The sequence below is a fragment of the Neovison vison genome, chromosome 4 (genome assembly GCF_020171115.1).
Source record: "Neovison vison isolate M4711 chromosome 4, ASM_NN_V1, whole genome shotgun sequence".
NCBI lineage: Eukaryota > Metazoa > Chordata > Mammalia > Carnivora > Mustelidae > Neogale > Neogale vison.
This window is the reverse complement of record NC_058094.1, coordinates 33,351,107-33,379,052: the sequence shown is the minus strand read 5'-3', so window position 1 is coordinate 33,379,052 and position 27,946 is coordinate 33,351,107. Positions and strand designations below refer to the sequence as shown.

At 38.4% G+C, this 27,946-nt stretch overlaps 1 protein-coding gene across 2 annotated transcripts in view; it reads right to left on the bottom strand.

Annotated features, from left to right (window-relative positions):
* The window catches only part of LRP12 (LDL receptor related protein 12), a 73,275-nt gene extending 50,515 nt beyond the window's left edge, over positions 1-22,760 (bottom strand). For both annotated transcript variants that reach the window (XM_044245105.1, XM_044245107.1), the window contains exon 1: positions 22,577-22,760. In XM_044245105.1, the coding sequence (XP_044101040.1) occupies positions 22,577-22,655 (79 nt within the window). In that variant the 5' untranslated portion in view covers positions 22,656-22,760. The remainder of the gene's footprint in view (positions 1-22,576) is intronic.
* Between the last annotated feature and the right edge of the window lie 5,186 nt (positions 22,761-27,946).

Sequence of the window (27,946 nt, the reverse complement as noted above, 5' to 3'; positions counted from 1 at the left end):
TACAAGGCATTATCCACTGTACTGAACTCATGAAGTATTATTTTAATCTTCTTCCTAAGAATAGATATTGTTATCCCCCACGTTATGGATGAGGAAACTGACTCAGATTAAGTAAAATGTGCAAGATTCTTCAGCTAGTTAAGTGGGAGGGATATGCTCAAATCAAGATCTTCTTAACTCCAGCATTAAAAATTGAGTTTTCACTCAAAAACAATAAATATCTTGGCTTCCCTTGAATATCTGTCTAAATGTATTCGTGCATGCAAACCTACTGAGCTGATCTCTTTTAGAATAAGGACATTTTTTTTCTTAGGTGACCAAGTGCCCATGACTTTCTATTGTCATTCTGACACTGATACCCCATCCTCTTAGTTTATTTGTATTATTTTCTTGGTCTTGGTTAGAATTTGAATTTGTGACCTCTGGTGTATTTTGTGAATCCAAGTTACAGTATAGAAAAATGAATGGAAGGATACAAAATAAACTGCTACCACTGTTACCCTACCTACTTACCCCAATTTCCAAGACAGAAAGGAGGACAGAAATGATAAGCTTTTGTTGCTGACACATTTCTTTGTCTGACTCATTACAGCATATATTACTTTTGCACTGAAAAATTACTGGACTGAATATTAAGTGGACTGAATATTAAGTACTGGAATACTACCTTCTGACAAAAATTAATACAACATAAAACTACATAGCTACTTAGTTTCAAGTTTTTCTTTATAATGTTACAGTTAAGAAATTATAAAGGTGATGCCTTTTTAATATTATTGACAAAATGGTACAAGAACTATCATTTAATATAAATACTAAAGTATATACATTACCCTCCCCTATAACAATGGGTCACTTTCAAAAACATTCTTATACATGAGACTCAATAATGAGAAGACTAACGTATGGCTGCAGCTTTCCTATTTTTGCTGACTTCATGGATAACACTATGTTATTTACCAAAAGACCAAAGCAAACAAATAGAAACAGTGTTTGCAGATAATAACAATAAAGATAAATGATTTTTAATGTGTCAGGCTATAGGAAAATACCCCTGTACAGGTAGAAATATAAAGAAAGCAGAATTTAAAAATCAGTAACCATTTACATTTTTAAAGTATACTTTTGACAAAGCTTAAAAGAAATTAATAAATTGTTAAAAATCATAGTATCTTTTATAAATTTAAGTTTTTCTTGACATCAACTCCATGTTTTCTTTTCTTTTCTTTTTTTTTGTATCAAATATCCATACTGCTGTTTTTTACTTACCTTTATTATTTATGCAAGATGAGACAGTAAGTATTTTGCTTCTACTTCTGGTAATATCAATGACCAGAGAACATGACATTATGAATAGTTTTTCATTGAGTGGGAAGATAATTCTCAAGTTTATCAGAGGCTCCCTAGTAGGAGTTGAGGACACAGTGTCTAAAATCACTCTGGGTCCTGGAGTCATTCATTAGTCCCCCTCCTTCCCTTCCCTTCAGATCTTTCCTCTCTTCTGGTTCCTTTGTCTTCTCTTGATAACATATGTATTCAGATCTTCCTCATTCATAAAAGAAAACCTTTTTCTTGTTAGTGCACCTCTCCATTTCTTTTCTTAGTCTTTCCTTTCTCAGCCAAAGCTTTTGAAAGAATTTACACTCACTAACGGAGCTTCCCTACTTACCTCTGCTCAAGCCCTTCCTCAATCTAGCTTTTACTCCAGCACATTTCTGAAACTCAAGCAAAGATTACCAACGACCCACCCATCAAACACTTCATCCTCAGGAATACGAACTCTGAATCCAGTTTTCTGATAGCTGGAAAAAATCACATAACTAGGAGGAACGACAGTGTCACTAAAAATTCATGGTTTCAACTCATCAAGGAGCAAAATCTTTTTTATTTATTTATTTATTTATTTATTTTTTATTTTTTTTTCCAATTTATTTATTTTCAGAAAAACAGTATTCATTATTTTTTCACCACACCCAGTGCTCCATGCAAGCTGTGCCCTCTATAATACCCACCACCTGGTACCCCAACCTCCCACCCCCCCCCGCCACTTCAAACCCCTCAGACTGTTTTTCAGAGTCCATAGTCTCTCATGGTTCATCTCCCCTTCCAATTTACCCAAAAGCACATACCCTCCCCAATGTCCATAACCTTCCCCCCTTCTCCCAACCCCCCTCCCCCCAGCAACCCACAGTTTGTTTCGTGAGATTAAGAGTCACTTATGGTTTGTCTCCCTCCCTATCCCATCTTGTTTCATGGATTCTTCTCCTACCCACTTAAGCCCCCATGTTGCATCACCACTCCCTCATATCAGGGAGATCATATGATAGTTGTCTTTCTCCGCTTGACTTATTTTGCTAAGCATGATACGCTCTAGTTCCATCCATGTTGTCGCAAATGGCAAGATTTCGTTTCCTTTGATGGCTGCATAGTATTCCATTGTGTATATATACCACATCTTCTTGATCCATTCATCTGTTGATGGACATCTAGGTTCTTTCCATAGTTTGGCTATTGTGGACATTGCTGCTATAAACATTCGGGTGCACGTGCCCCTTTGGATCACTACGTTTGTATCTTTAGGGTAAATTCCCAGTAGTGCAATTGCTGGATAAGGAGCAAAATCTTTTAATAAAGCCTTATCCATCTCTACCTTCAATTCCCTCAAAAACTAAATGAGTCCATCATTATTCTTTATTCTCCAAACAACTTACTCAACGAGTACTCTCAGTAAGTCATCTCCCCTGCTAACCATTCAGAGGTCTTTTTTGGCATATTATCTTCTCTCTTTCTAGAAACTGCTTCTTTTTAGCATGTATGTTTAAAAGTTTAAGTTCTCCATGCTGATAAATCTCAATTTCTACTCCTAATCAGAATCTTCTCTTGAGCTGCAAATTTTTACCCTGATATTCATCCCCTCCCCAACATTCACCTTATGCCAGTCACAGTGGTTGGTGTTTTTCACTAGTAATAGTGTTTTACACTATTACTAATTCTTGCAGTATCCTCATAAAATAGATACTCTCCCCATTTCACATGTGGAGAAATAGAATTAAAGAGATTAAGAGAATTGCTCGAGGTGGCATTGCCAGGATTTAGGCAGATCTGTCTATCTCAAAGCCCATACTCCTGAAATAATGACAGCAACAACTAATAGGAGGAGTACAATTTGCCAGATGATGGTCTAAGCCATTTCCATGCTTCAGTACATTTAATCTTCAAAATCACCCTATAAAGGAGCTGCTATTATTATTTCCATATTAAAAATTGTCTTTTAACTTCCTATTGAACAGGAATTAAGTATTACCTTAATATTACCTAGGTATTTCAGACTCATGTCCGAAACTGAATTCCTTTTATCAACTCTCAGTCTGCTCCTCTGCCTATACTCTCTACCTTGGTGAATGACGCCAGCATCTCTCAGTTGTCCACATAAAAACCATTTCAGATTTCTTCTTCGCCATCCCCTTCTTCTGCTCATGCATTATATATTAAGTTTGATTCTTCCCTATCTTGCTCTATCCTTCCTTCGTGTTACTGATATTTCTTTCCTATTTTATTCCATTAAATAATAAGCTCCACAAGGACAGAAACACAGAGGAGTGACTAGTCCGCAGCAGACATTTGATAAGTACAACTGACTCTTGGACAATACTGGTTGCAGATCAAAAACCTTGAACTGCACAGGTGCATCTACACATGGATTGGTGGGGGGAGGGGGGACAAATACAGTGTAGTACTGTACCTGTATTTTCTCTTGTGATTTTCTAAGTAACATTTTCTTTTCTATAGCTTACTTGATTGTGAGAATACAGTATATGATACATATGATGTACAAAATATGTTAATCAACTACGTTATCAGCAAGGCTTCCAGTCAACAATGGGCTATTAGTGGTTAATATATTGGGGGATTCAAAAGTTATACATGGATTTTTTTTAAACTTTTTATTTATTTATTTATTGACAGACAGAGATCACAAGTAGGCAGAGATCACAAGCAGGCAGAGAGGCAGGCAGAGAGGAGAGAGAGAGGCAAACTCCCTGCTGAGCAGAGAGCCCAATATGCTCCATCCCAGGACCCTGGGATCATGACCTGAGCTGAAGGCAGAGGCTTTAACCCACTGAGCCACCCACGCGCCCCAATATACAGATTTTTGGCTGTGTGTGTGGGAGGGGTCGGCAACCCTAACTTCTTCATTGTTCAAGGGTCAAGTGTATTTGCTGAATGTATGAATAAATGACTTAGCTTGCAAGCTTTCTACTTTTGGTCTCGTAGTTCTCTGATCCATTCTTCACAGTGCTACTAGAGGCCCTTTTTAAAGGCCTATCTGATATTAATCTTCAGCTTATAAAACTGTAACTGGTTCAACTCCTTATATGTAGTAAGAGCCTCAAGGGCCTACTGGAATCTGGATCTTCTCTATCTCTTGACCCTTAACTTTTACTACTCCTTGTCTACTTTTCCCTCACACATACATATTCTGGTTTTGACACACTGCCAAAGTACAGTCTCTGAAATTGTGGTATTTCTGAACATGATGTTCTCTCTCCCTGAAACAGTCCTCGCCTAACTCCTTCAGCTGGGCTTGGGAAGCAAATCTCTATCAATTGTGGAGTGAGTTAAGAGTCACTCCTGATGTCCCCACAGTACACCGTGTCAGCACTGAGTTATGAGCACATTACCACCACAGTCCTTATCATCTTGTTTTGGGTTATTAACTGGGCATCTTCCACATCAAATTCTGAGTGTCTTTATAGCGAAGAAAATCTTCCCCTCTTTCTCTCATTTTCACTCTTTCTCCCTGCCTTCTTATTCTCCAACAACTATCTTCCAGATTCTGACAGAGTTAGAGCTCAGTAAATGTTTGTTGGTTTAATGAATCAAAATTATCAGATTTTGAAATTAAGCATGAAATACCCTCATATAATTAATAATCTGGTTTCACGTTATAGTTTGCTCCGGCGCTAACAGGAAAGAAGATGGAAGAATATAAATAGGAAGACAGCTATTAAGGGGGAAGCAAGATTTCAGATCCGATTGTGGGCTTTAGAGAGAGCTATTCCTTACCACTGTCCTTCAGTATGTAAAATATTTGGTAAACGACTGTTCAAAGCTCATGAGCAGCTTCAGTCTACAGACTGCAAGGGATTCTACTCTGCATTAGCCTTAGTAACTTGCTGGGGGGGAGGGGGTGTTAGGGGAGACACCAAACCAAAGCCTTTGATGCTTTTACATTTCTGATCATCAGTGACTCCTGGGTTCTTAATAGCTTATAGCTCATCAATCTAATGAACATGTTTAAAGAATTCTTTTGTCTTTGAGCAAATGGCTGGTTCTTTACTTTACAAAAGCTCATCTCAAAACTTATTCTTTCACAGAATCTTTATATAGTGCCTTGCCACGTATTCTGTCAATGTGGCATTTCCCTATAGAAGTATCATACACAAAGTTGAGGATTATCCTTTTTAAATAACCATAAAATATTATGCAGCATACACATACCTATCTCTGATATACTGGTATGTTTCTCCAAGTGAACAAAGAGAAAAAATATTTATCTACCTAGTATGTATTAGTGCTATACTATGTACTTCCACAAATTTTAATTTACTTAATCATCAGAACAAATATTTGAGGTATTACCCCTAGTTTACAAATTAAGAAACTAAATTTTAGAAAGAACAAATAACTCACTTAAGGTGATACGGTTATGAAATTGTATGCAAACCAAGGTCTGTCCTATTGTAAAGATCATGCATTTAACTTCCCCACTGTATTTTCCAAAATATAAATGGGTCATATTTTGGGTAATAATTTCATCATGTACAAAGCACTTTCCTAATATACATCCTTTAATTTTAAAACAATCCCAGGAATAATTGATACTCCCATTTTATGGCCCAGGAAGTTGAGACTCAGCATTTAAGTGACAGGACTAAAATCTCATAGCTACTGAGGAGCAGAATCATGTATGGAATACCGGGCTCTTCTCCCACCAAGGCCAGAAGATGTAGATTCATCCTTGATAGATGCTCCTCTGTTAATGATGCTTAAATACAGTGGAACAGGGGAAGGCCAAGGATGTGCACACACTGACATGGATTCTAAGAGATGAGGGAATTCTAAAACGATAGGTCAGTAATAGTTAAAAGCAACAGAGAAGGAAATACTAAATTCTACCAGAGCTAGAATACAATGTCATGATGATACAGTGCAAAGTGTATGAGCCTTGATATCAGAATCTTGAGTTTGACTTTTCTACGTTTGCTACTCATTTCCTTTTGTATGTTTGTGTGGAGTACGTTAAAATACATGCCATCAATTCACCTCTATACGCATCTTCGATATGCATCTCTAAAGATACAGACAGATACTCTCTCACCCAACTTCAATACTTTCCTTTAACAAAATTAATAACTCTTATATCGTTTAATCTAGCCAGGCCATAATCAGATTTTCCTGATTGTCTCACAAATGTCTTTTTACAGTTGAAGCAGGATCCAACCAAAGTCTCAATGTTCCATTGAGTGTGTTTAAGTCTCTCTTAATCTAGAGTGATACTCCCTTACTTTCCATAGTGGACTGGTTTCAGAAACTAGATCAGTTGTTCTTTAAGAGGTTGCTATTCTGCAGTGACACTTCCTTTTGGTGTCACTTAACTTTGCTCATCTAGTGCAAGGATTGGCAAACTTTTTCTGTAAAAGGACCAGACAGTAAATATTTTGGGCTTTGTGGGTCACACAGTGTCTGCTGCAACTACTCAACTCTGACACCGTAGCATGAAAGCGGCCACAGACAATACTTAAATGCACCAGACTGGTTGCATTTGAACATTATGAGAAAACAAAACAAGACAAAACAAAAAACAGGCAGCAGGCTGGTTTTAGCTCCAAGGCCACGGTTCCCAACCCTTCCTGTAGACGGCTGACTTGACACAGGTTCGGTGTGTTTTTGGCTGGAGTACTTCAGACCTTCTGCTCTATGTATCCTTTATAGGTATCACATTAGGAGGCACACACTATCTGCTTGCCCTACTTCTCACGAGACTGAGATTAATCAATATGTATAGATAGGGCAACCTGATTCCTCCATTGTAGGCTTCCCATTTAACCACCTGTCTAATAGTTTCATAGTTTTGTCAACAGACACTAATGATTATAGCCTAAATATTCTTTATACATTCATTACCTGAAATTCTGCAAAAATTTTCTCAACAAATGTTATTTGCTCACTTTGAAACATAATTTACACAGAAAAATAAAATACATGTAGTCATTAATATATATAGCATATAATATATACATATAGCATTTAAATCCATGATTAGCATATGATAAGCACTCAATTAAATTGGGTATTATTTTTATTTTTGAACAGATTTGAAAATACTCCAACCTTTGACCCAGTAATTCTATTTTTATGACTTAACCACAAGGAAAACAATAAAAAATTAAGATAAATATTATAAAAGCGTGACTATTAAGGTATAGATAAGTGTGAACAAAACTGCAGACAATCTTGGGTTCAACATTATGGGAACAGTTTATGAGGAAAAGTGATGTGGAAAAATGCCCCAAATCTATGTCAAGTAATAACAATAAAATTATCAGCCAAGGAGTACCAATTTCTACCAGTCAGGTATGAATGCTCTTTTCATTGCACCCTAGGTACATGTTGATTTTTCGGTCTTTACTGAACATAACAGAAGTTGATTTTCACTTATTACTAAATTAGTATGTGATATTTATTTGGGATTTCTTTGTAAAATTAAAATTAATTTTTGTTTCTAATTTTATTAGTTGTCCAATTATTTCTATAAGCTCTCTTCTGTCCATCTACTGAGGAAGGAAGAAAATGAACATTTTATGTGGAAAGTATTAGTTTAAGTTATTTAATAGGCTCATAGCAAACTTTGAGGGTAGGTAGCATAAAATCCAATAATCCAGCATCTTGCCATTTAGAAATCTCAATTAATAGCAAACCAAAATTAATTCAGAAAACACTAATGATCTGGTATCTGTAACTCATCTATCAGCACTGCAAGCAGATGAGCTCCAGTAATGAATTTAAAAGAGCAAATGTATCATAAATTAATCAGTTTGCATATAAGCAACATTGAGTTTAGGGAGGTCTGTTAAGTGAAACTACAAAGAAGCAGTAGAGCATAATGATTAAGAGCACAGATTATAAAGCCAAACTATTTGGGTTCAAATCCCAGCTCTTCCACTTACTGATTATGTGAACTTGGCTAAAATACACAGACTCTGTGTTTCAGGCCCCTTATCTATGAAATGATAGTATAATAGTATCCAGGCTGATATGTTGTTATGAGACAACGTTGTTATGAGAAAAAAGTGACTGTGTGTGCACATGCAAACATGTATACATATATACACAAAGATACACAGTGATTAAAACACTTCCCAGCACATAGTGATTGCTACATGTTTGTTGTTGATAGAAAAATGAGTTTATAATCAGCTTATAAATCAGTCTCTTTTTATCTCTTGCCATTTCATATAGCATAGCTTACTATTAAAATACTGTATTGTATGTGCTATGGTGAGTGCTGTAAAATGTGTAAACCTGGCGATTCACAGACCTGTACCCCTAGGGATAAAAATACATTATATGTTTATTAAAAAATTAAAAAATTAATTTAAAAATACTGTATTGTATTGCAACTATTTAAAAACATTTCTACTTTAATAACCCATGCACAACCCATGCATGCATGATTGAGATATGACTTTTTAAAAGGTGACGCTGATGATATATCATAAATTTTTTTTTAAAAAAAGGGAAACAATCAATATAGATCACATATACCACAAATTCACAGCAGTGAACTAATCACTAGATTAGCAGTAATCTAATCTTCAGCAGTGCTTCTCAAACTTGAATATGAAAGAAATCACCTGTGAATCTTGTTAAAATGGAGATTCTAATTGAGTATCTGGGGCAGGGCCTGAGATTCTGAATTTCTAAGAAGTTCCCAGGTGTTACCAATGCAGCCAGTTCAAGAATGGCACTATCAGGGGTCATGAATGAGCTTTAAGGAGTTCTGGAATCACAGGATATCATATACAAAATTCTCTGTGAATGTGGTTCTGTGGATTATTTTCTGAAAAAAGGACCCACAATTCCTATCATAATCTCAGAGGTGGGGGTGTGAGTAGGGGAAAGGGCAGGTAGAGAGTAAGAGAATTCACAGGAGAGACAAATGTCAGTTCCAGAGCTAATTGAAAAAACCCCAAAATTGTGATTACAAAAAAGGGAAATTATTTGTAAAGACAAATATTTTATATTTTATACAACAATTATCACTTAGAAGACTATATGAAGAATCACAAACCATTCTAAATTATAGACAATTATATTGTAGACAATTATAACTTAGAAGATTAAACTGAACAATCTTTAAATTCAAGAACAAAAACACAGGGATATAAAACTCTAAGAAATAAAAAAGATAAGGCCAAGATATGTAATATTCAGTTAAGAGGAGTTCTAAAAGAGAATTTACAGGATAATGAAGTTAAAATACACATATGTACATATGCATACATATATATAACATATACAACTTATTCTTAAAATACGTTTCCAACACACAACTAGATATGTTCAGATAAAATCTCTACCAATACCAAACAGTGATAATGACTGAAGATACACACCTAAACACATACTCGTGAAAACTGTAAACTCCAAAAGGAAATTATCACATGCTTCCAAAGGAACAAAGGAATGAGAATCAAAATGGCAACTTAAAGTTAAAAGATGATAAAGTAATTCTAGATAGAGTTCTGAACAGAAAACACTGGAACCTGAATGCCCTCTTCCCCCTGTCAAACTGTAATTTCAGTGTGAAGACAAAAAAAAGAAAATTTCCAGCTGTGTACACCTAAATACACACACACACACACACACACACACACACCCCAAAACATGTTTCTTGGGAAGACAGAGAATACAACTCAAGAAAGTACTTTAGCAAAATTAAAAAAATCAAACTAACTAAAGACTTAAAGAAAAATAATATGGGACAAAGAAAACGGTAAGGGAGAGGTAAAAGAAAACTTAAGAAATCAAAATAATTGTTAAGAATGGTGATACAAATTTTAATGTAATTAATTTGGCAAAGTATTTTAATATCTCCTTTTTTTGCTTTATTCTGTAAAATTTCAAACATGCACAAAATAGAATAGTACGTTCTCGTGTGTTATCCTTCCATATATCTGATAAGGGGTTAATATCCATAATATATAAAGAAGTCTTACAACTCAGCAATAGAGAGATGACCAATTAAGAAATGGCAAAGGGGGGCGCCTGGGTGGCTCAGTGGGTTAAAGCCTCTGCCTTAGGCTCAGGTCATGATCCCAGGGTCCTGGGATCTCGAGCCCCGCATCGCATCGGGCTCTCTGCTCAGCAGGGAGCCTGCTTTCCCCTCTCTCTCTGCCTGCCTCTCTGCCTACTTGTGATCTCTGTCTGTCAAATAAATAAATAGAATCTTAAAAGAAAAAAAAAAAGAAATGGCAAAGGATTTGAATAAACATTCACAAACGGCTAATAGTGGAAAACAACAACAACAACAACAAAAAACCCTGCAACATTAGAAAAATGCCCAAAAAAAGCCACAATAAAATACCACTTCATACCTATAGAGATGCCTGTAAGAAAAAGATGGCCAGAGGTGCCTGCGTGTCTCAGTGGGTTAAAGACTCTGCCTTCAGCTCAGGTCAGGGTCCCAGGGTCCTGGGATCGAGCCCCGCATTGGGCTCTCTGCTCAGCAGGGAGCACCCCCCCCCCAAGCCGCCTGTCTCTCTGCCTACTTGTGATCTCTCACTCTCTGTCAAATAAATTTAAAAAATCCTAAAAAAAAGAAAAATGGCCAATAACAAGCATTGGTGAAGATGTAGAGAAACTGGAACTCTTACACATTGCTGGTAGGATTGTAAAGTTGTATATCCATTTGGAAAACAATATGGCATTTCCTTGGAAAGGTAAATGCAGAATTACCAAAAGACCCAGCAATTCCACACTATGCATATACACAGGAGAACTGGAAAATGTGCATGCAAAAACATGTACACAAATATTAATAGCTGCATCATTCATAAAAAGTGGAAACAACCTAAATGTTTGTCAACTGATGAGTAGATAAACAAAATGCGGTTTGTCCACACAATGAAATACTATTTGACTATAAAAAGGAATGAAGTATTGACTCGTGGTAGAACATGGACTGAATCATGAAAACAAACTAGATGAAAGAAGCCAGGCATATAAGATCACATATTGTATGATTCCACTTACATGAAATGTCCAGAATAGGCAAATCGTTAGTGACGTAAAGTTAATCAGTGGTTGCCAAATGGGGGTGCGGGGTTAAGGGAAAAGTGGTGGTGATGGTTAATACACAGGGTTTCCTTCTGGTGAAAATATTCTAGAATTAGATAGTGGTAATACTTGGGATAACTCTGTGAACATATATAAAAACTGAATTATACACTTAAAAAGGTTGGATTTCATTATATAAACTTGTTATTAAAAAAAAATAGACCCATGCAAATATGACCACTTAATCTTTGACAAAAGTGCAAAGGCAGTTCAATGGAAAAAGGACAGTCTTTTAAACGAATGCTGTTGGAACTGGTTTTCCTACATAAAAATGGAGCTTCTTCTTAAAATTTATACTTTACAAAAAACAAAACTCAAAAGGATCTTACATCTAAATGTATAAAATAAAAATAAAACTTCTAGGAAAAAAATAAGAGAAAATCTTCATGACCTGGGATTAGATGAAGAGTTTTAGAAATGACACCAAAAGCACAATTAATAAATAAAAAACTGATAAATTCAATTTCACCAATTAAAAAATTTTTGCTTTGCCTCCTATCCTTCAGATGTGAATCCATCTCTACTATGGTATCTAATTGGCTTATTTAAGGTCCTTTCATAAGAAGGGATTTACTTCTTATAGGCTCATCTCTATTATCTTGCTAAGTGAGATAAAGTTTAACCACACTAGGAAAGAAACATTTCTCCTGTCATCAGGACAAAGCTATTCACTGTTGCTTTCCTGTTATACAGTTCATAAACACTCTCCTTTCCTAATCTTAAAAAGCGAAATAATAAGAACTAAAATAATAAAATCTTTTACACTGACCACTGAAATCAACAAAAACAAAAAAGTTTACAAGTACATCTTAAAGTACTAACAGATTAGGGATTAGATCTGATAATCAGACAGGAAGAGAGGGGAGGTTAGTTTATAGCAGAGAGAAAGAAAAGAAGTGGAGGGAGGAAAAAAATTTAGGACAATGTATTGATCTCATAAATATGAACACAAAGTCTAAAAAAATTACTAAATGTAGTCCAGCAGATTAAAATAAAATACATCATTACCAACTTGCTATGGCTTATTAAATAAATGTAAAAATAGCTGAACATTATGAATCACATGAATGTAATTTATTCCATTCATGGATAAAGGAACTCACATATTTAGGTATTATCTGGCCCTGTGCTAGGTATGTTTCACTTGCATACCTCTTGCTCTCATAAATACCTTATGATCACCCTGGAAATGAAAAAACTTATGTGACAAAATTAAATACTTATTCTCAAAAACTTAGTAATATAGGAATTGAAAATCTCTAATTTGATTAAAAATAACAGAAACCTATAGCAAATATCACACTTTAAAAAAAAAGAAAAAGAAAAATGGAGTTCAGGAACCATTAAATTAAAGACTTAATAAATATCAACAACTGCAGAGTATAGACCTTATCTGGATCCTGATTCAGTGTCTAAAAATTCATGTTTATATGACAACCAGGGACATATTTACACAGATAGATATTTGAGGGTAATTAGGAATTATTAATGTTCTAAGTACGATAATGGTATTGAGGTTTGTTTTTTAAAGTCCTCACATCTTAAAGATACACAGTAAAATATGAATAAATTAGATGTCTGGATTTGCTTCAGAATCATTCGTGTTTAGGGAGTGAGTACAAGTCTAAATAAAACAAGGCTGGCCATTTAATGATAATTTGTTGAATCTGGATATTGGGTATATCAGGTTAATTACATTAGTTTCTCTACTTTTGGATATGTTTGGAATTTTCCAAAGTACAAAGTTGTAAAACAGTTTTTAACTATCAAACCCAAAAGAAAAAAAAATCAAACAGAAGCAAAAAGCCAAACACAAGAGAGAATATAAAATGATCAGAAAACCTTCCATAGATATTACTAGGGAATAGTGTTTTACTTTTAAAAAATTTTATTACTTAACTTTTAATTGAGACATAAACATAATTGCACTAATTGAAAGTTTACAGTTCAATGAGCCATCACCAGAAAACTCACTTTATCCGTGTAAATTACCACTAATGTCAATAAATAGCATATGACTAGCAGCCCAGAAGCTACCCTACTAAACAATCCTCTCAATCACAACGTCCCCTGCTTCTTGCCGGTAACAACTCACCTTGTATTCTAACTTCTTGGATTGTAACCATATAGTACCTTATAATTTTGTGTCTGACTTCTTTTGCTCAACATGTGAAATCCACCCATGTTACCGCGATACAAGTCATTGGTTCTTTTTCATTACTTTATAAGCAAGTTATTCTCAAAATGTGGTCAGTCGATTTCTGGGAATCTCCAAGACCCTTTCAGAGTTTAACAGAATGAAGTTCACTGGGATATGGTTTCCGATTCCATGTTGCAACTAAACTTAAAAACAACAACAACAACTACCTGTCAAGTTCTGGTGCAGAATTAAAGAATATTCACATTTATCTGAAAAGGTTATTAAAATACTTCTCCCTTTACAGTAACCCATTTACGTGAGGCAAGATTTCTTCCTATACCTCAAGCAGAATATGTCACAACAGACACTGCAGATACAGACATGAGAAATCAGTGGTCTTCTATGAAACCAGACATTAATTTGCAAAAACGTATAGTAGTGCCAATCTTCTCACTAATTTTTGTCTGGGAAAATATAGTTATTATTTTACATATTTTTATTTAATGTATGTTATTTATGGTCACACATAATGGCTTTCCTACTGTCATTTTAAATTTAATTGTGGTGACCTGAGACCTCAAAGTTTGAAGACTATGGCTGCGCAGTGTTCCCTTATGCTAATATGCCATAATCAATTCATCCATTTCTACTGGGGATGGACAGAGGGGCTGTTTTTCATCTCGGACAATAACAAATAAGGATGCTATGAATAATCTTGTACATGTCTTTTGGTACACATCATGTCCCCACTTCTGTTGAGTTTATACCTTGGAGTAGGACCGCTAGATCACAGAGCATGTTTACATTCAACTTTTAACAGATACTGTTTTCCAAAGTGGCTATTAAGCATTTGAGATGTGGTGAGTCTAACTAAGATGGGCTATAGGTATAAAGTTTATACTGGATTTTGAAGACTTAATATAAAAACACTGCAGAATATCTCAGTAATTATTTTCTATTGATTACATGTCAAAATGACAGCATTTTAGATATACACTAGTGAGTTAAAAAATTTACATTAATGACATGTCTCTTTTTTTAAAATATGGCTACTAGAAAACTTGAAACTATGTACATGACTTCCATTTGAAGCTCACATTATGTATTTTGGACAGTGCTGCTACAAGGGGAAACAGAAGTAAAACAAACCAATACCAATACTGTATATAAGAAGTCTGAGATGCGATTCACCTGGGTGGCTCAGTGGATTAAAGCCTCTGCCTTTGGCTTGGGTCATGGGATGGAGCCCCTGCATTGGGCTCTCTGCTCAGTGGGGAGCCTGCTTCCTCCTCTCTCTCTGCCTGCCTCTCTGCCTACTTGTGATCTCTCTCTCTCTCTTTTTCTCTCACTCTCTCTGTCAAATAAATAAATAAATAATAAAATCTTAAAAAAAAAAAAAAAAAAAGAAGAAGTCTGAGATGCTCCTGAGGGGGCACCTTTTAAGGAAGACTGCCCAAAGGAGGTAACAACTAAAGGAAAGCCAAAGGACAGGCAGGAGTTAGCCTAACAAAGAAAGTGATACAAAAAGGAAGGTAAAGCCAGGCAGAAGGTACAGAGTGTGCAAAGGCCAGGAGATAAGAGAAATATGTTTAGTATAGGAGAGACACAGTAGAGGGTAGGGGAGTGGTGAAGGGAAGTAACAAAAGACAAAGGAAAAACTCGCCAGATCATAAGGGGTCTAGTGAGTTATGCCTGTGTTTTAGGAACAGGGCACTACTGTTGGGTTTTAAGTGAGAACATTACATAATTATACCTGTACTTTAGAAAAGCCACTCTGACTGCTGTCATATATGTAACTGAATCTGGACAAGACTAGAGTAAAGATTAGTTGGGAGCTGTTACAACAATGTAAACAAAACACAACAACAACAAAAAAATGATGGGGCTCTATATAAAGAGAGCAGCAGTAGAGAGATGTGAGCCTGAGGCAAAATCACTTCTCAAATGCAGCTTCCACTACACTTACTTCACAGATATTCTGAGGATTTAAGCAAGGCATTTTTCTGTAAAGGTGTTCTGTATTCTTAGTCTTGGTAAAAGGTTCTAGTGTCACTAGAACAGGTATTAATTCAAGGAACTGAATTCTATTTTAGAATATACCGGATACAAAGATTCACCTTCTCCAACTTACTAACCTAAAACCTAAATAATGCTTTAATAATCAATGAAATTAAGTCAGATAAGAAAAGGCTTACTTTCTTACTTATGTTTAAAAGGTAAATCCCAACTACTAAACATGGTACTGTGCTCCATTTAATCAATTCAATATTAAAAGATTAGCACCATTCCCCATTTCTCTAGAAATGGAAATATAAGTGAATTAAAGGTAGATATCAAGTTACTCTCACTGAGTGGTATGGATGTGAGTGTAAAGCAATTTTAATTCTTCATTAAATTGATACTAGTAGGGCAGTCAGTTATCAAATATTTAAGAGTCAACTAGATAACTCTTCTGTCAGCTTCATTTATTTTGAGGTTTCAGGACCTTCTAAAGTTGTATCTTCTGTAAATAAACTATGCAATTCAGGGGAATAAAGGTAAAAAGGTCACTTACTTTTTCTAAAATTTTCATAAACTTTCTAATCTACCAATACACCCTTGTCCTTTCTAAGATATAAAGCATTTTAATTGACCACTTAATATAAAGCATCTAAAGTCTACTCTACCTGTTCCTTCTGCCTGAAATACTCTTAGAACACTGTAGAAAGTTACATTCTATACTTATTTCACCGACAAAAATGACAGTCCTTAGAACTGAGTTCTCCACAGGACTCTCGTCAAGCCTCTCCCCTTATAACCGAAATCTTCATTCTTGTCACGTGTTGTACAGCTGTTCAACACAATATTCCTTCTTGCATTGAGTGTTCTTGGCTTTCCCTTTTCTAGCTTCAATAACAGAAACTTACATTCCTAAGGGTCTAAAGTCCTCCACTGAATTGTAGAAGCAAATCACCCTCAACCTCTCCTTCCTTCTCATCACTCTCCCCTGATTCCATGCCGTAGTATTTTGGGAAATCTCCAGCTTCCCACCCTGAAACTTAATAGACCTAAGTACACTGGCACCAGTATTTTCTCCCTTCCCTGTTGTGACGAGAGGAAACATCCCTTTCTTTTCTATCAAAAAGGCAATCTATACTCTTCTGTCCACACTATTACTACTACCTTGGTCCAAGTTCCCGTGTCTCTCACCTGGATCACAGCCCAAACCTGATCATCCCGTACCTACTCTTGTCTACTTCACAACAATCCTCCACACAGTGGGCAAAAGTGACTGTTTTCAACCCATAAATCCTATTGTGCGCACTTAAATTCCCTGTATAGTTACACTCAAATAAATCCAAACTCTTTACCATGGTTTCCAAAGCCCCGAGCTCCTTCCCGCCTAACACGGCTCATCTTGCCACTCTCCTGTATGACCATTGTGCTCCAGCTGCATTGGTCTATTCATTTACCTGTGACACACCAGCTCTTCCACATCAACACTTTCCTGATTCTGGGTCTTTCACATGTGGTTCCCAAGGGCAATGCCCTCTTTTCCCAATCATAATATGGTTAGCCATCACTCAGGTCTTACAAATGACTCTACAAAGAAGTCTTCCTCTAATCACCCTGTGTCTGTTATTCACTATCTGTGCCCCTTATCGGTTTCTTATTATTATCACTTACTCACCAGACTGTCAACCTTATGAGGGCGAAACTATGTTCATCAGGTTATTGTGCCTTACAGAGTGCCAGATAAAATCAAGTGCTCAATGAACATTTGCGAACAGAATGAATGAGTGAAAAGACAGGATCAGGTTGCAATCCTGGTTCTACTACTTCCTAGTGGTTTGATCTTAGATAAGTCACAACCTTTCTGAGCTTCAGATTTTTTCTTCTATAGAAAAGGGACAAATAACTTATAAGATTGCCAAATGGGACCCACTAAAGATTAACTGGCAATGAATACAGACCAAGCACAGTATCTGCACTTAATTTAATAGATGTTAGTTTTCTTCCCTTCCTTCTATAGCTTAGACAGTGAGAATTCCTTAGGGTAATTCAGTATTGAAACTAAAAATATAGAGATAGGTCTATATATACACCTATTGTTACATATAGCTAGAAAGCATAATGACATGTAACTTAGCAGATAGATTGGTAACAGAATTTAATCCTGTGCTTTAGAAAATGGGAAAAAGTAGTGTATATCTATCACTCACTCCTCCCCCAAAAAACGGTGGTGGTAGGGGAGGGTGAGGAGAAAAAGAGAAGAAACTGGAGGGAAAGGTAACCTTGGAAATTATAGGTCATTAACTCAACTTCAACTCCCAAATTCAGAACAACCTTCATTTACTTATAAAGACTAGCAGCAAGAACAAGATTAAAACTCATTCTAGAATAAAAACATTTTCTGTTTGCTTAAATCTATATAAATCTCCTCTATATCTATTTACCCCCTCTTTTACCTTTCATTCTTTAAACTCAACAGCACTGATAAAAGGAAAAAAAAAAAAGAAAAAATTTCAACTACAAAAACACCTCAGATCAGAAACACAAAAAGGTTTCACTGTTCCCTTAATTTCTTGATAAGCTTTAAATTGTCTAACCACAAAAGTTAGTCCTTTCTTTCCATTCTCTTTAACTGCTGCTCACTTTTCAGCCTGACATCACTTTTATGTTTTTGTCAGAGATTTTACTTTCTAGGAACCTTCTAAATCATTTATCAGACATCATTCAAATCTCCTCCATATTCTTCCTAGAACGTAGCTAGCCCTGTGAAAGCGGACATTTAATATTTTCTGCCTGATAACCGCTTAGAATTTTATAGAATGTGCTGTGTACCTTCAGAGTGTCATCAGGATATGGATATAATTTAGATTCTAAACCCAAAGAAGGGTTTATGTTAAGCAATTAATTCAGTTTTATTCAACATATTTTATGTAATCAAGCTTGACTTTTTTAGAAGTAATTGGAATCTGGTTTAGATTTTTTTCTCATGTTCCAGTTATTTCTACAACCTTTCTAAAATTGGAACTTCTAGTCTATCCTTAAACTGGAAATTTATAAAATGCTGCTGAATGTTCCATAAAATTCATGGGAAAAGGCTTCACTATTAGATATAAAATGCAAGAATAAAAAGAATATTTTATGTTATCACAACCTCTAGAACAGTACTGTGTATAGCAAAGACTTTTGACTATAATTAGCTGAATACCAGTTTAAAGAAGAATTTTATCACAGTCCAGTCAGTGCATGCCAGGAAGAGTTCTTAACTGCTATCAAATGCTCTGGCACCAAGTGGCCGGAAACTAACCATCTGCAACTCTCTAAGGCTATTGTAAAATGATCATATATATATATATGGGTGTGTGTGTGCACATATATATATGTGGTATATATATGTGTGTGTGTGTGTGTGTGCATATATACACACACACACACACATATATATATATATATATATACCACAAACATTTCAATACCACAAACATTTCAAATTATATTTGAAGGTCTCATCTGGGGCAGTGTTTTTCAAACTAAGAACTGCAATCTATTAGTGGGTCCAAAACTAATGAGTTTAAACAGCAAATGAAGGAAAGGAAGGGTGAGAAGGAGGGATAAATAGAATATCAAATGTTGGAGTTCATCACAGGTAGTAAGAGTATTATTTCATAATCTTTGTTTTGTTCTGTATACTGGGAGTAACATAAAATGTATTTTAAGGGTGGGTTTCAGCCAAAAAAAAAAAAAAAAAGAAAGAAAGTCAGAAAGCAATGAACTGGGAGACAAACGGAAGTGGAAAAGGATAAGCAACTGGAACTGTTACGATCACCAAATTATGGGCTGGGAGATGAGCCAACCAACCAACACCTTCTGTTGACCAGGAGACTATTTTGGAAATCTCCATGCACTTGCAAAAGCCAGACACCCCCATGTGAGATAGGAAGAAACACCTTCTCTTACAGGAGGCCTAAAACAATGCCCAGCGAGTTCCTAGATCCTCCCACTAATGTTTTTATCCCTTCAAACTTTCAAAAGCAGAGGTCAACTTCTACTTTCTACTAACTCTTAGGCACATTCAATAGGTAAGTCACAGGAGCTAAGATACAGCAGCTCTTGAAAGGTAATTATTGGTTCTCGAACAACGACTTCTAAAAAATATTAACTATATTTCATATCACAATTTGATTTCACATAAAGCTTTGACATTCAGCAAAGTATGTGGAAGTGTGAAAGTCACACTATTTTACTAAAATGATCACATTTAATAGTCACATACATAGACCACTGAAATGGCCATGTGAAGAACATGAACAACAGAATCTTTTAAAAAGAGGTATGAAAGATTCCAAGATTCAAGACAGAACTTGGAGCCATTTAATATTGCCATTAATGAATTAAGAGTCATTCTGTGAAGAGTTAGGATTGGAACTGCCTAAATATTGGCCAACCTGCATTTTTTCACTGAGTCTATGTTAAGTGTTACTATGAACACTTGACTGTTGTTTCTTAGTTTTATTTGAGACAGAGAGAGTGCATACATGCAAGCCCAAACGTGGGGACCGGAAGCAGAGGGAGAGGGACAAGCAGACTCTGTACTAAGCACAGAGCCCAATGTGGGGCTTGATTCTCTGATCCTGACATCATAACCTGACCTGAAATCGAGAATCTAAAGCCTAACTGACTGACCCACCCAGGCACCCTTGAATACTAAGTTGTTTTAACGAAGATTCCTAATTATTTTTGAGGCCACTTAAAAAGAATAACACTTTTTGGTGCATAAGGGACAGTTTCATAAATTATAGCTAGAATCTGTTCTAAAGGTCTAAAGTAATGAATATTTGTCAGGATGCATCCACCAGTCCTCACAACTAGTGCATATTCCAGTTAAAGAAACCCCAGTACTGTTATAGAAGCACATCTCCCACATTGTTATAGGTTTTTTCCCCTCTCTCATATAAACCCACATTTGGCTGGAGAGACAGAAGAGGACAAAAGTGCAGCTATAAAGAGAATTTCTGTGGTTGCAGAGTGAAGGGTACCTTTTATCTCTGCTCACATAGTTTAATGTTCTGCCTGCCTCACTACCTCCTTTTTTCTTATACTTTGAAACTTGCTGTGGCTTCAGACATCAACCCTGGCACAATTACTTGCTAGTTTTATTACAAAGTCCCCCCAGGGCTGGAAGAGGAGTTTCATTCTTTGCCTCCTAACAATTCCTCACTGAACACAAATTCCAAAAAGATAAATCTTTGGTAAGTACCTACCAGAAAGTCATTTTGTGTACAAGTACAAAAAAAGGTACCAAGACAAATTACGGGGCTCCCAGCTTCTTATCCCTGGAGGCAAAAAGACTTCTAGTTCAAACACTAATGACACAGGTTTTAATGAAAGAGCTAAAAGAGCTCATTTATCTATTCATTCTGATCAGACATCATAAGATTCAATTTTGACTATAGCACAGGACAAAGCAGGACACTTCGAATCACCCTAGATTAAAGATGCCTTCTTGCCTTCTTCTCTCTTCTGGGCCATTACACCAAACCTAGAGCAGAATTATACCCACCTTCAGGCTAGACTAAACAACATAATAGCTTATTGATCTCTGGTGTAGACCCAAACCCACAAGTTATCAGGCAAGTAGGGATCCCAGCCACTTGATGCAACTAACACTCAAAAGTCACGCACAGGGTTTTCTGATCACACACAAGCATACCACTGGCAATGATCACACTGAATGTGGACCAAACCTTTCTCTACCCCGAACAAACAAAAATAATAATATGTTAATCAGGTCAGGCAGCAAGCAGTACAATTTTGAATCACACTGAAAAACTATTTTTTGGTTGTCAGTAAGTGTTAATTTATGTTCATTAAATACATTGACTGTAATTTCTCAGGTTTTCAAAGTTACCATCATTCAATTCCACAGATAAATTCTTTCAAAAGAGGTAATGCTTGCTGGTGAATCCCGTGCTGACTTAACTCCCATCACCACACCATGAGTGGATGGAGGGTTTGTGGCAAAAGACTTAGACGTTTTCTAAGTGAAATCCCCAGAGAAGGGTAACTTCTAATTATTTCCTTCTGAAGATATCAAAACCCCATTCTAAAAAGTAAAGGTTAACTGTGTTCACTGAGACACCTTTTCAACGCGTTTCGCTCAAAAACTAAGACCGGTGAAGTCAGAAGTGGAACTCAAGTCTCAAAACAATGAATGCTCTTGCTAATTAATTCCATTTAGCTCTAGTTCAGACCCTGTGGTAACGTAAAGCTTAGTCCTCGCAGCCAGGCTTCAGCCGTCTCTGAACCTCGAAGGAGTACAGGCAACGCAATCCACAGACTGGTACGAAGCAACAGTGACAACATTAGCGGCCGATGATGGATGAAATGACAAATGAACTCGGAGTCACGGCAGACATCTACGCCCTAAGGGAGAGACTGAGGTGGGGCTGGAAACTATTTTCTGGCCTTCTCCCGCGTGCTGCTTCTGGGGAAGGGACAGGATCCAGCACGCCCGGGATCCACGGAGCCTCGGCCTCCGAGGGGCAGGAGTGGGAAGGGAGCAGCGGGCTGCTTTTGCAGGGAGTGGAGAAGATGGGGGATTGGTACGGTGGGGATTTCTCTGGGGAGAGAACTTCCCGACGCCGGAAGGGTCGGGGGCGGCAGGACCGTCCCGACCACGGCGAGGGCGACCTCCTCTTCCTTCTCACACAGTCATACATCTTTGTGTGTGTGGATTGTGCAAGGGGCCCTCCAGCCCAGGTCGGGAAAGTGCGCCCGCCACCCCCTCGCTCCACCGGGACTCGCTCCGGCCGGGACGCCCAAACCCCCTCAGACAACCCCTAGGGTCCGGAGATGGTGAGTGGACGAAAGCATCTTTGCGAGTGGACATCCCTCGGGGCATCCAGCCCTCGCCGGGTCTTTGTCCCGCCGGCGGCCGGGGTCTCTCCCCGGTTCTCGCGGGGAACCCCTTGCCCTGGAGGCCTCGGGGCCCAGGGTCGCCCCAGCTTTGTTCGGTCAGCGGGGCGCAGGGACGCGGACACTTACCGTACACTCCGGCGAGGAAAAGCAAGACCAACGCAGACCTCCACCGCGGAGACTCTTTTGTGCTCCAGCGACTGGCCATAACCACGGCAGATGGAGGGAGCGAGGAGGAGATGGAGGAGGAGGAGGAGCTGGGGCCAGACGCCGCCGCCACCGAGCCCCCGGCTGCTCCCTGCGCGCTCCGCGGCGGCGGGAGGGGGAGGGGAGGGGCCGCCGCCGCCGCCGCCGCCGCCCGCCCGCCCGCGCTCCCTCCCTCCGGCCCTCCCTCAACAGCGCGCCAGCTCCCACCCCGGGCGGCGCGAGAGCCCTACGCCGGGCGTTCTTCCCGGGGGCAGGGGCTGGTTGAGCGCACACCGGCGCGAGGCGAGGGGGGCGGCGGAAGCGCGACTCCGGCCTCGCACCGCACAGGCTAGCCGGCGCCGCCACCCGCCAGACGGAGCGCGAGCCGGGACCCGCGCTCATCCATGCGATCGGTAATCACCTGGCCCGCCTGCCTTGGTTCCCGCCCCGCGCTCCTCCGGACTTTCCCAGTTTCAGGGCCCGTTTCCCCGAGACTGGAGCCGGAGGAGTAAGGCAGTGCCAATCGATGAGCGAGCACGCAAACGCCAGCTGCGAGGTTCCCGAGAGCTGGGGGAGCGGGGGCCCGCAGCGGAGCTCCGCTGCAGTCCGAGGCCTCCTTGCTACCCCTGCGGGTGGTGTGAGGACAAGTTGGGAGGCTGAGGGCGGCTGTGCTTGCGGGGAGAGTGAGTGAGCGGAGTCTAAGAACTTGGGACATCCTCTCCTTTACCCCTGCGTGCCTCCGCTTAAAATCGGCACGGAACTGGGGGTGGGTAGGTGCCAGTTAGTGCTGCCGCCGTCCGCCCGGCCAGTGTGCACGCGTGCCGCGGTTCTGGTGCTGGACACCCACGGTCAAGGTGCCTGGCGTGAGTCCAGAAAGGCTAGAGTGCGGTGCTCCTCCAGAAGCCGCGGGAGTCAGTTTGACCTGCCTGGGGTGGGCGGGGAGCGGGGGGGCTGTGGGAAATCGGCCTGGGTGCGCGGCTGGAGGAGGGGGGACGTCTTTCTGCGCTTCCTAATTTCGCTAAGCACCTTCCCCCATCTCCTCAAGTGAAACGCCTCCTTCCTTTAGCACTCCGAAGCACTTTCTAAATACTTTTGTAGTGATAACTGGCACGCCTGACCTTCCGCCGTCTATTTTTAAAGTGTGTGTCTACACTTCTTATCTCCCTTACTGGGTTTATCATTGGCCTTTACGTGCACCCTCCTGGCTATTCATTGAAGACCTACAATGCACTATGGTGTCCCATCGACAGGTTATCTCTTTGTAATCCCTAACAACCTTGTGAGATAAACATTATTATTCACATTTTATAAATAAGAAAATGAGACTCAGGTTAAATTACCCATAACAATATAGCAAATAAGTGGTTTGAAACCATTTTTCTTATTCCAAATTCAAGACTGTTTCCTTTATGTCACAAACTCTGTAGCACAATGCTTAATGCTTAATACAGGTAAATGATAAATTTTAAGATACACCTTTTGGAAGGTACATTTAGGCTTTGCCTCTATCCCCTACCGAATTGTCCCCTTTAAGATTTTTTCCCCAGGAAATAGTATTTCTTTTTCTTTTTCTTTTTAAAAATTTTTTATTTTTTATAGGAAATAGTATTTCAAAAGATGGAGAATTTATTAGCAAACAATAGGATATCCAATAATTAATAAATTTTGTATCAGCTGACATAAAGAAAAAACAAAGAACGACCAAACTCCAAAACAATGTTTTCCGTTCTCATTGGAGAAAAAGGAGCAGCTTCACTTTCTCATTAAACAACCTGCAGTTGTTTTACCTAGTTTTAGGATTCTAGACTCTATTTTCTTGTTTCTTCAGATCTTTTTCTAGAAATTGTGTTGTCATGATGACTGTGCTTAGGATGGGCCACAAACACCATGAAGAGAGACTAGACTGCAACTTCTCCTCTCCACTTTGAAGTACCAGTCAAGGAGCAATATCCCCAAGATGTGACATACAGTGTCACCAGTCCCTTCACAGATGCACTCATACCCCTCCCACCCTACACTTGCTCATCCACCCAAACCTGTCTTCTGGGACTTGCCAAGTTCTCAAACTGGTCTTAGGGTCCATTTGAAAACACTTAATATTTGGCGAGAAATCCAAAGAGCTTTGGTTTACATAGATCGTATCTAGGGATATTTACCATTTACAAATTAAAGCAAAAGTTTAAAATACTTGTGAATTGATTTAAAATTAAAAAATTCATCATAAGTTAGCTCTGTTTTCCAAAACAAAACAAAAAATTGGTGAAAAGTGTGGCATTGTTTCCATCTTTGTAAATCTCCTTGTTGTCTGGCTTAACAGAGGACAGCTGGATTTTCATATCTGCTTCTGCATCCAATCTGTTACAATATGTTGTTTTGGTTGAAGTATATGAGGAAGATTCAGACTCACACAGATACATAATTGGCAAAGGGATAATCTTATGTACCTTTCCAGGGTTCTCAGATAAAGTTTTGAGAATGTTGATCTAGGTGTCTATCTTAATAGCTTCAAAACCTAAGTATTTTGTTTCTCATTGCAAAGAATTAATAAATACCCATTCTGAGATATTAGAGGCTGCGTGCTTCAATAATCACCAGCCAAAGATATTTATGTTTCAAGAAGGAACATTTTTATTTTACAGAATCTAATTCTGATAGAATATCAGACATTTGGTAAGCAACACAGGGCAGAAAGTTATTCAAAATTACCTTTTCTTACCTAATCTATCTAACCAGGCATCTAAATGTCTACGGGGCTAATATGTCAAATAACTCATATACAAAAAAAGCACTTAGAAATCTATAAACAAGGGCACCTGGGTGGCTCAGTGGGTTGAGCCTCTGCCTTGGGCTCAAGTCATGATTTCAGGGCCCTGGGATCCAGCGCTGTATTAGGCTCTCTGCACAGTGGGGAGTCTGCTTCCCCTCCTCTCTCTGCCTGCCTCTCTGCCTACTTGTGATCTCTCTCTCTCTCTATGCGGAATAAATAAATAAAATCTTAAAAAAAAAAAAAAGAAATCTATAAACACTGTATAAAGTGGTAAGTATTGGTAACAGTTCTTTTGCAGTTGGACTGCTGGCTTGGCTTGGCCAGGGTTCTGATCTGCATCCCATTGAGCATACAGCATGCTCCTGAGATATGGTTCTTTTTTTTTTTTTTTTTTTAAAGATTTTATTTCTTTATTTGACAGAGAGAAATCACAAGTAGATGGAGAGGCAGGCAGAGAGAGAGAGAGGGAAGCAGGCTCCCCGCCGAGCAGAGAGCCCGATGCGGGACTCGATCCCAGGACCCTGAGATCATGACCTGAGCCGAAGGCAGTGGCTTAACCCACTGAGCCACCCAGGCGCCCCCTGAGATATGGTTCTTAACCTGGGTCCCTGCATCCACAGATGGGCTTCAAGGGGTCTCTTAACCCTCCTAAAGTTGTATTAAAATGTTGTGCTCCTGTCTTTTTATAGGCAGAAGTTTCCTTATATTCGGGAGATTCTTAAAGGGCTGTGTCAACCACTACAAAAAGTTTAAGACAAATTGAATGAAACAACTATTTGAGTTGCTTTCCCAATGGTTCTCAAACTCAAGGCATGCCCTCAGGTGTGGAGAAGTACATGGACTGTTTCTTTTTCCCTTGTCATATTCTGAAAAGGGCCCCAATTCTTCATTTTATGGAGACACACCTTTAAATAATCCTTTCGTTTTGATTTTAATCTTCCTTTTCCTCCTTGTTTGGTTAACACCATATATGATGGTTTAATTTTCACTCTTGTCACCAATAAAAATTCCTTCCTTCCTGGTGTAGACCCTGCTGCAGTTAGTAGCATTTGAAAATCTCTTCAACACTGTGAGGTTAGACTGGGGATTTAAGTCTACCACTCTGAGCATCATCTTTTATTGGAAAGAAAATTTATTACCATGGTTTTTCTGCTTGGCGTGTCGCCAGCAAAGCTAAATCTTTTAACTCCTCCTCAAAGGAATATTATGTTTAAAAAAGAAAAACAAACTTGATGAACACATATAACTAAAAGGGAAAGAAAAATTTTTCAACTTGAAGTTAAATAAATGAGATATCTTTACAAGCAAATTGTAATTTCCATTGGAGTTGTGTAATATAGGATAGCAAATGAGATCCATCAATCTAGGCAACTTCTCTACCAGTTCCCAAGCACATTTATTGTGGTTATTATTTATTATGTTCCTTGCTCTGACAGCATACCCAGCATTGTACCAAGTAGTCAAAGACGTAATCTTGGCTCTGAATTAAAGAGCCCCATTCCACACAGATTTAGTTTTGTCTTCATAAACCCAACTTCTTAATTGCAAACCCAACTGTAGAGCATGCATGAATTTCTAGTACTAACAACATCTATCTCTTGTAGGCATATGTTACAGTTGTCCCTACCAAGAAAAAGAGAGCGAAGGGGGAATTAACTACAGACGTTGGAACTTATAAATGCTCAGAGCATTTTTGTTGCTGTTTAACTGCTAGGTTTCCAAATGTACTTCCATGTGTTAAGTTCTTCCTATGACTGATTGAGGTTGTGAACTGGAAATGCACATGGTATGGAATCTTAACCTCTAGGCGCCCCCAGAGGTGAATTTGGCAATTGTGTTAGCAACCCAATGGCTCTTTATTGTCTAATTTCAGACATATATAACTTATTTGTTTAAATTTTCCCAAGTCCAAAAAGGACTTTCAGTCTCCCAGTGTATTTGTAGTAGACTGTAGTTGCTAAAATTTATGTCTTAACAGAGTTTAACAGAGCTGACTTAACTTTGGTCAAGTAACCTAGCCTTTTATGTCTCTTATTCCCACCTACAAAATCGGGGGGAAATGGGGTGTCATTAAATTATGATACGCCTTAGACAGGATAATAATAGTTGCTTATATATATTGAGGGCTTACACATAATATATGTTTTATGCTATGCATTTGGTCCTCAGGGAATCCTGTGATGTTGAGACTGTATTATCCTTTTTTTTCCCCAATGAGTAAACAGTCACAGAGTTCAGTAGTGTTCTCAGAGATCACACGGGTAGTAAATGATGAGCATTTAAACTCAGACCATCATGGGACGCCTGGGTGGCTCAGTTGGTTAAGCAGCTGCCTTCAGCTCAGGTCATGATCCCAGGGTCCTGGGATCAAGTCCCACATCGGGCTCCTTGCTTGGCAGGGAGCCTGCCTCTGCCTGCCACTCTGTCTGCCTGTGCTCACTCTCACTCCTCTCTCTCTGACAAATAAATAAATAAAATCTTTAAAAAATAAAAAAATAAACTCAGACCATCTAACTCCAGAGCACACACTCTTAATCATTCTACCA